At 42.0% G+C, this 9,954-nt stretch overlaps 1 protein-coding gene across 1 annotated transcript in view; it reads left to right on the forward strand.

Annotated features, from left to right (window-relative positions):
- The window catches only part of LOC124269270 (tyrosine-protein phosphatase non-receptor type 13-like), a 32,894-nt gene extending 25,205 nt beyond the window's left edge, over positions 1-7,689 (forward strand). Inside the window, exons 6-8 of the mRNA XM_046704280.1 lie at positions 4,650-4,748; positions 5,523-5,741; positions 7,654-7,689. Of these exons, the coding sequence (XP_046560236.1) occupies positions 4,650-4,748; positions 5,523-5,741; positions 7,654-7,689 (354 nt within the window). The remainder of the gene's footprint in view (positions 1-4,649; positions 4,749-5,522; positions 5,742-7,653) is intronic.
- The last annotated feature ends 2,265 nt before the right edge of the window (positions 7,690-9,954 follow it).

Consider the following 9,954-nt stretch of genomic DNA (forward strand, 5'->3'; position numbering starts at 1 on the left):
TGTTAGTCTTCTGTAGATGAGTCTTCTGTAGATGCTGTTAGTCTTCTGTAGATGAGTCTTCCTTAGATGGTGTGAGTCTTCTGTAGATGTGAGTCTTCTGTAGATGTGAGTCTTCTGTAGATGGTGTTAGTCTTCTGTAGATGGTGTTAGTTTTTTGTAGATGTTGTGAGTCTTCTGTAGATGAGTCTTCTGTAGATGTTGTTAGTCTTCTGTAGATGTGAGTCTTCTTTAGATGTGAGTCTTCTGTAGATGGTGTTAGTCTTCTGTAGATGAGTCTTCTGTAGATGGTGTTAGTCTTCTGTAGATGAGTCTTCTGTAGATGGTGTTAGTCTTCTGTAGATGAGTCTTCCTTAGATGGTGTGAGTCTTCTGTAGATGTTGTGAGTCTTCTGTAGATGGTGTGAGTCTTCTGTAGATGGTGTTAGTCTTCTGTATATGGTGTGAGTCTTCTGTAGATGGTGTTAGTCTTCTGTAGATGGTGTTAGTCTTCTGTAGATGTTGTGAGTCTTCTGTAGATGGTGTGAGTCTTCTGTAGATGTGAGTCTTCTGTAGATGGTGTGAGTCTTCTGTAGATGGTGTGAGTCTTCTGTAGATGGTGTGAGTCTTCTGTAGATGGTGTGAGTCTTCTGTAGATGGTGTGAGTCTTCTGTAGATGGTGTGAGTCTTCTGTAGATGTTGTGAGTTCTTTAGATGATGTAGTCTTCTGTAGATAGATAGTCTTCTGTGAGTCTTCTGTAGATGGTGTTAGTCTTCTGTAGATTGAGTCTTCTGTAGAGTGTGAGTCTTCTGTAGATGAGTCTTCTGTAGATGTAGATGGGGAGTGTTAGTCTTCTGTAGATGTTGTGAGTCTTCTGTAGATGGTGTGAGTCTTCTGTAGATGAGTAGTGAGTCTTCTGTAGATGTTGTGAGTCTTCTTTGATGATGTGAGTCTTCTGTAGATGGTGTTAGTCTTCTGTAGATGTTGTGAGTCTTCTGTAGATGGTGTGAGTCTTCTGTAGATGGTGTGAGTCTTCTGTAGATGTTGTGAGTCTTCTTTAGATGTTGTGAGTCTCCTGTAGATGGTGTTAGTCTTCTGTAGATAGTGTGAGTCTTCTGTAGATGTGAGTCTTCTGTAGATGGTGTGAGTCTTCTGTAAATGGTGTTAGTCTTCTGTAGATGGTGTTAGTTTTTTGTAGATGTTGTGAGTCTTCTGTAGATGAGTCTTCTGTAGATGGTGTTAGTCTTCTGTAGATGTGAGTCTTCTTTAGATGAGTCTTCTGTAGATGTTGTGAGTCTTCTGTAGATGTTGTTAGTCTTCTGTAGATGGTGTTAGTCTTCTGTAGATGAGTCTTCTGTAGATGTTGTGAGTCTTCTGTAAATGAGTCTTCCTTAGATGGTGTGAGTCTTCTGTAGATGGTGTATGTCTTATGTATGTGGTGTGAGTCTTCTGTAAATGGTGTTAGTCTTCTGTATATGGTGTATGTCTTATATATATGGTGTGAGTCTTCTGTGGATGGTGTTAGTCTTCTGTAGATGGTGTATGTCTTATGTATATGGTGTGAGTCTTCTGTGGATAGTAGACCACCTCTGTGGTGTAGTGGTCAGAGCATTCCCCCGGAGAGCGGAAGGTCGCAGGTTTGATCACCGACTACGTCTTACCATAAGATGTTAACATATGGTACCTGTTTGATCCCTGCCTGGCGTTCGACATTAATGGGTACAAGAAGGACTGGTCGGATGGAGTTAGTATACTGTGTCTGAGTGGGTATTCATGCTTCACTCCGACATGGTATCTCAGTGGGCTAGCATTATAAAACCAGCTTAAGTTAACTAGTACAAGCAGCCGCACCTAGACCTACACATGCATGCATGTCGTCATATCAGCAAAATATTCTGAAGTTGGATGTTAAACCCTATTTCACCTCGCCACTGTGGATAGTACACGTCTTGTGTAGATGGTACGTGTCTTCTGTAGAAGGTATACGTTTTCTGTAGATGGTACATGTCTTTTGTAGAAAGTATACTTCTTCTGTAGATGGTACATGTCTTCTGTAGATGGTACATGTCTTCTGTAGAAGGTATACTTCTTCTGTAGATGGTACGTGTCTTCTGTAGATGGTACATGTCTTCTGTAGAAGGTATACTTCTTCTGTAGATGGTACATGTCTTCTGTAGATGGTACATGTCTTCTGTAGAAGGTATATCGTCTTCTGTCTTCTGTAGATGGTACATGTCTTCTGTAGATGGTACATGTCTTCTGTAGAAGGTATACTGTCTTCTGTAGATGGTACATGTCTTCTGTAGATGGTACATGTCTTCTGTAGAAGGTATACGTCTTCTGTAGATGGTACATGTCTTCTGTAGATGGTACATGTCTTCTGTAGAAGGTATACTTCTTCTGTAGATGGTACATGTCTTCTGTAGATGGTACATGTCTTCTGTAGATGGTACATGTCTTCTGTAGATGGTACATGTCTTCTGTAGATGGTATATGTCTTCTGTAGATGGTACGTGTCTTCTGTAGATGGTACATGTCTTCTGTAGATGGTACATGTCTTCTGTAGATGGTACATGTCTTCTGTAGAAGGTATACTTCTTCTGTAGATGGTATGCTGTCTTCTGTAGATGGTACATGTCTTCTGTAGATGGTACATGTCTTCTGTAGATGGTATATGTCTTCTGTAGATGGTACATGTCTTCTGTAGATGGTACATGTCTTCTGTAGAAGGTATACTTCTTCTGTAGATGGTACATGTCTTCTGTAGATGGTACATGTCTTCTGTAGATGGTACGTGTCTTCTGTAGATGGTACATGTCTTCTGTAGATGGTACATGTCTTCTGTAGATGGTACATGTCTTCTGTAGATGGTACATGTCTTCTGTAGAAGATGGTACATGTCTTCTGTAGATGGTACTTCTGTAGATCATGTTCTGTAGATGGTACATGTCTTCTGTAGATGGTATATGTCTTCTGTAGAAGGTATCGTCTTCTGTAGATGGTACATGTCTTCTGTAGATGGTACGATGTCTTCTGTAGAAGGTCTTCTGTAGATGGTATCTCTTCTGTAGATGGTACATGTCTTCTGTAGATGGTACATGTCTTCTGTAGATGGTACATGTCTTCTGTGTCTTCTGTAGATGGTAGGTATCGTCTTCTGTAGATGGTACATGTCTTCTGTAGATGGTACATGTCTTCTGTAGAAGGTATACTTCTTCTGTAGATGGTGCGTGGTACATGTCTTCTGTAGATGGTACATACGTCTTCTGTAGATGGTCTTCTGTAGATGGTATATGTCTTCTAGATGGTAGATGTTTTCTGTAGATGGCATACGTCTTCTGTAGATGGTACATGTCTTCTGTAGATGGTCTTCTACAGGTATGTCTTCTGTAGATGGTGTCTCATGTCTTCTGTAGAAGGTATACTGTCTTCTTATACTTCTTCTGTAGATGGTACATGTCTTCTGTAGATGGTATATGTCTTCTGTAGAAGGTCTTCTGTAGATGGTACATGTCTTCTGTAGATGGTACATGTCTTCTGTAGAAGGTACACTTCTTCTGTAGATGTACATGCTTCTGTAGGTATAATGTCTTCTGTAGATGTCTTCTGTAGATGGTAATGTCTTCTGTAGATGGTACATGTCTTCTGTAGATGGTACATGCTGCATGTCTTCTGTAGAAGGTATACGCCTTCTGTAGATGGTACATGTCTTCTGTAGATGGTGCGTGTCTGTCTGTAGATGGTACATGTCTTCTGTAGAAGGTATACGGTCTTCTGTAGATGGTACATGTCTTCTGTAGATGGTACATGTCTTCTGTAGAAGGTATACTTCTCTGTAGAAGGTATGGTACGGTCTTCTGTAGATGGTATGAAGGTGTCTTCTGTAGATGGTAGTCTTCTGTAGATGGTACATGTCTTCTGTAGATGGTACATGTCTTCTGTAGATGGTATGTCATGTCTTCTTGTAGATGGTACATGTCTTCTGTGGATGGTCTTCTGTGTCTGTCTTCTGTAGATGGTACATGTCTTCTGTAGAAGGTAAGGTATACTTCTTCTGTAGATGGTACATGTCTTCTGTAGAAGGTATACGTCTTCTGTAGATGGTACATGTCTTCTGTAGAAGGTATACTTCTTCTGTAGATGGTACATGTCTTCTGTAGATGGTACATGTCTTTTGTAGAAGGTATACTTCTTCTGTAGATGGTACATGTCTTCTGTAGAAGGTATACTTCTTCTGTAGATGGTACATGTCTTCTGTAGATGGTACATGTCTTCTGTAGATGGTACATGTCTTCTGTAGAAGGTATACGTCTTCTGTAGATGGTACGTGTCTTCTGTAGATGGTATGTGTCTTCTGTAGATGGTATATGTCTTCTGTAGATGGTACATGTCTTCTGTAGATGGTACATGTCTTCTGTAGAAGGTATACTTCTTCTGTAGATGGTACGTGTCTTCTGTAGAAGGTATACGTCTTCTGTAGATGGTACATGTCTTCTGTAGAAGGTATACTTCTTCTGTAGATGGTACGTGTCTTCTGTAGATGGTACATATCTTCTGTAGATGGTACATGTCTTCTGTAGATGGTATATGTCTTCTATAAATGGTACGTGTCTTCACTTCTTACTAAGGATTTCTATTTGATACAGATATTGTAAGATCAACGTTTGTTTCAGACATGTGCTCTAAACTGGCAAGAGCAAGGCAACAAGCTGCCGTACTCCCACTATGTAACCAGACTGCACCACTCTGTTCTGGGACCAAGTCCGGACAAGGTATTGACACTTTAACTATCCCACACATCACATGGACATGTAGCAGTGCTGACCTCCCCACCCACACACCCCTACACATCACATGGACATGTAGCAGTGCTGACCTCCCCACCAACACACCCCTACACATCACATGGACATGTAGCAGTGCTGACCACCCCACCCACACCCCTACACACACATGGACATGTAGCAGTGCTGATCCCACCATGGACACATCACATGGCAGTGCTGACCTCCCCACCCACACACCCCTACACATCACATGGACATGTAGCAGTGCTGACCTCCCCACCCACACACCCCTACACATCACATGGACATGTAGCAGTGCTGACCTCCCCACCCACACCCCTACACATCACATGGACATGTAGCAGTGCTGACCTCCCCACCCCACACCCCTACACATCACATGGCATGTAGCAGTGCTGACCTCCCCACCCACACCCTCTACACATCACATGGCATGTAGCAGTGCTGACCTCCCCACCCACACCCCCTACACATCACATGGACATGTAGCAGTGCTGACCACCCCACCCACACCCTCCTACACATCACATGCACATGTAGGAAGAAGATTGCCACATGACGTCGCAGTTTAGGCATTTTTACACCTCTCATTTTACCCAACCAGCCAGTCCTTGGATTATCGCCTTATTGCTTATTGTCCCCATGCAAGCTGACCAATTTTTCGTAAGCTAATTGTGGGCAATCCTTAGTGTCATTGATTGCTGCATCCAATAGATGTTCTTCTGTTTTGTTAATCAGATGGAAGTCAGCAATGACAGCAGTTATGGTAGTGATCAAAGCCGCCAGAGCACTCTGTCACACCAGTCACGAGGACACAGATTATCAGCCAGACCACGACGTCGCTACCAACATGACCTTAGTAATAAAAGCAGGTCAAGGTCAAGGTCACGTAGTAGGAGTAGAGGTTTGTGTGCCCAGAGCTCTTGCAGCATTATGCAATATATTCTCTTCCAAAAAGTAGGAGACACAGAAACAAAACTGAACATTTCTAAGATTGTGAGTCTAATTCTTCTTGTGATAGTTGTAGGATAATAATGAACAAATGTGAATGTCCTCTTGTGAGGTATTACAGTAAATGGTTGGACTGCTAACAATCTTGAACAACAATAGGGGTAAGATTAATAATTCATGAGTTGACGATTTTGGATTACTAAGAATGCCAACACATTTTCTCAAACATTCATTCACTCAATGAGACAAGTGCCATATCACTTTTCCACTGTCAATTTGAGAGTGGCTGTCCCTAGCAGACCCTGGCCAAGTTTTTCTAACACAATACCGTATAGATAAGCCGAATTTTGAGGGCCTACAAAAGCAGTCTGTAGAAAGGGGTTGGCCTATCTATCAGTTACACTTTTTGTCAAACTTTTTCCAGGGGGTAAGGAAACGACATATAGCTTCGCATGAGCAAACAAACAAGAGAAGACGACTTTGTCAGTAAAGACGTCAAATTGCAATTAAACATCACTAGACAAATTTATGCTGGGCATTGTATTATTTGCAGGGATTAAGATTACAGTGTGTATTTTTGTCTTCGTATATAAAGCCGGAAATAGATATCAGCTGTGCACATGTTTCCCAGTGATCTACCTGTGATTTAGTTAAACCATACACAATAATATAACGGGATGAATTCTGACTCAGGGATCAGTAATATATAATGCACAAAACTATTATTTAACCCAAAGAAATGTATCCTAGCTTTGTGTAATATTAATTACAGGTTTTGCTCTATAAATGTAAAATATGTATAAGCAACACTAAGCTGATACGGACCCTCATGAACATGGTAAGCGGAAGTTGTACACGCATGGAATGAGGTGAAAAAAGCATACCATTTATATTCACACGTTTTCTCCGATGTTACTGTAAACTAGCGGTCCATGGATAACGAGGCGGTAATCAGTTCGTGATTGTTGATAATATGATGTGAAATTGGTGTTATCGCGGTTGGAGAAAAACGTACCCTCATGAACATTGTCAGGTGAAGTTATGCGAACATGGAATGGGGTAAAATAAGCAAGCCAGTTTGTTGACATGTGATCGTCTAGCTACAATAAGTATGATATTTAGTGAAACAAAATATAATATCCATTTTCTGTCAGCTATACTTCATTTCGAGGTGTGAGTAGACACAATATGATTGTGAATTCTTTTGAATAATGCGGACTGAAGTTATAATTATCATTATCTGCCAGTTGTGTGTGGTCTGAGTTTGCTGCATTTGGACCCCATTTCGAGGGGTCAGCTTATGTATGAAACATACCATTTTGACACTGATTTTAAGGGTCAAGTTAGGGGGGTTGGCTTATCTAATATACAGTACATAATAATTTGTAGCATTGTGATGGGGGGGAATACAGGGTTTTATGCGTCCCATGTTAGGGTTTGTCCACAGAGCCTCAGCCTCGGTGGTTAAAACCTAATGAGGGACGCATTAAACTCTGTATACCCCGAATCATAATACTATGACGAATTTATCTTACGGAATGTTTAAATCTCTCATTATGTAAATGTAACATTAAACAAACTGAAATTCAATCATATATTTTACTAACATGGTACTGACTTGTCAATCCAAACCACTGGTTCACGGTTCACTTGACTGCTGTGGATGTATGCTTTTTCCATTGGGCGGGGTATAAATGATATATTCTCCCTTGCAAAGAGTTATACCCTGCTTGGGCGGTGTATGTCCGTGCACCGAGCATTCATGGTAATTTGTTCAAGGTCACATGAATCAATCCGAGATGGACATTCTTACATGATGTAGGATTAATGATATTGACACTCACATCAGGTGTGTTCAGTGGAGGGACAGGTTTAAGGCTTATTGCTGGTCATGATGTTTGTGTTCTTTATTGATCAGCCCAACACAAGGCTGTCCAGCATGGAGATGAACTGAATGTCAGGATAAGTTTAAAAATTCTAGAATTATCTTACTTGTTGTACTCTCTCTCCCATGATTCCACAGCTGAGTGGAAACAAACTCGAAACAAAGTTTTCAGCCTCTGTTGTACCATTCGCCCAATACCCTGCCTCTGTGAAGCATTCAGCATGCCCTCTAGTTGATCATGTGACTCCTTTGATCATTCTCTTTCTCCCTGGGACTGATCAGACAGAGGAGTAACATGATCAATCGGAGGGCATGCTGCTTGCTTCACAGAGGCTGAGGCTGTCCAGGAAAGGGATCAGTGGAATGTGTTGCGCGTATGGACCAAGAGAGGCCAAAAACTTTGTTTGCAGTTCGTTTCCACTCAGCTGTCAAATCATGAGAGAGTACGAAACCTGAGATATGATTATATATATACAATTAATAATTTTCTATTTTTTTTCTGTCATGCTCGAGTTGCCTGGAGAAAGTTTGCAGCGTTTTGATTTGTCGATAAAGCTTGATAACAAAGAGCCATTGTGAACACTAACAGAAAATGTTTCCTGGGTCCATGCGTTGTGAACACTGACGGGAAATGTTTCCTGGGTCCATGCGTTGTAAACACTGACAGGAAATGTTTCCTGGGTCCATGCGTTGTAAACACTGACAGGAAATGTTTCCTGGGTCCATGCGTTGTAAACACTGACAGGAAATGTTTCCTGGGTCCATGCGTTGTAAACACTGACAGGAAATGTTTCCTGGGTCCATGCGTTGTTGAAAACACTGACGGGAAATGTTTCCTGGGTCCATGCGTTGTAAACACTGACAGGAAATGTTTCCTGGGTCCATGCGTTGTAAACACTGACAGGAAATGTTTCCTGGGTCCATGCAGTTGTAAACACTGACGTTGGAAATGACAGGAAATGGGTCCATGCATTGTAAACACTGACAGGAAATGTTTCCTGGGTCCATGCGTTGTAAACACTGACAGGAAATGTTTCCTGGGTCCATGTGTTGTAAACACTGACAGGAAATGTTTCCTGGGTCCATGCGTTGTGAACACTGACAGGAAATGTTTCCTGGGTCCATGCATTGTAAACACTGACAGGAAATGTTTCCTGGGTCCATGCGTTGTAAACACTGACAGGAAATGTTTCCTGGGTCCATGCGTTGTAAAAACACTGACAGGAAATGTTTCCTGGGTCCATGTGTTGTAAACACTGACAGGAAATGTTTCCTGGGTCCATGCGTTGTAAACACTGACAGGAAATGTTTCCTGGGTCCATGCGTTGTAAACACTGACAGGAAATGTTTCCTGGGTCCATGCGTTGTAAACACTGACAGGAAATGTTTCCTGGGTCCATGCGTTGTAAACACTGACAGGAAATGTTTGACATGCGCTTGTAAACACTGGAAATGTTTCCTGGGTCCATGTGTTGTAAACACTGACAGGAAATGTTTCCTGGGTCCATGCGTTGTAAACACTGACAGGAAATGTTTCCTGGGTCCATGTGTTGTAAACACTGACAGGAAATGTTTCCTGGGTCCATGCGTTGTAAACACTGACAGGAAATGTTTCCTGGGTCCATGCGTTGTAAACACTGACAGGAAATGTTTCCTGGGTCCATGAAATGTTTCCTCGGTAAACACTGACAGGAAATGTTTCCTGGGTCCATTCCCTTGTAAACACTGCAGGAAATGTTTCTGGGTCCATGCGTTGTAAACACTGACAGGAAATGTTTCCTGGGTCCATGCGTTGTAAACACTGACAGGAAATGTTTCCTGGGTCCATGCGTTGTAAACACTGACAGGAAATGTTTCCTGGGTCCATGCGTTGTAAACTGACAGGTCCATGCGTTGTAAACACTGACAGGAAATGTTTCCTGGGTCCATGCGTTGTAAACACTGACAGGAAATGTTTCCTGGGTCCATGCGTTGTAAACACTGACAGGAAATGTTTCCTGGGTCCATGCGTTGTAAACACTGACAGGAAATGTTTCCTGGGTCCATGCGTTGTAAACACTGACAGGAAATGTTTCCTGGGTCCATGTGTTGTAAACACTGACAGGAAATGTTTCCTGGGTCCATGCATGTTGTAAACACTGACAGGAAATGTTTCCTGGGTCCATGCGTTGTAAACACTGACAGGAAATGTTTCCTGGGTCCATGCGTTGTAAACACTGACAGGAAATGTTTCCTGGGTCCATGCGTTGTAAACACTGACAGGAAATGTTTCCTGGGTCCATGCGTTGTAAACACTGACAGGAAATGTTTCCTGGGTCCATGCGTTGTAAACAC

Source organism: Haliotis rubra, unplaced genomic scaffold (genome assembly GCF_003918875.1).
Source record: "Haliotis rubra isolate DU_JTF1 unplaced genomic scaffold, ASM391887v1 Scf1011, whole genome shotgun sequence".
NCBI lineage: Eukaryota > Metazoa > Mollusca > Gastropoda > Lepetellida > Haliotidae > Haliotis > Haliotis rubra.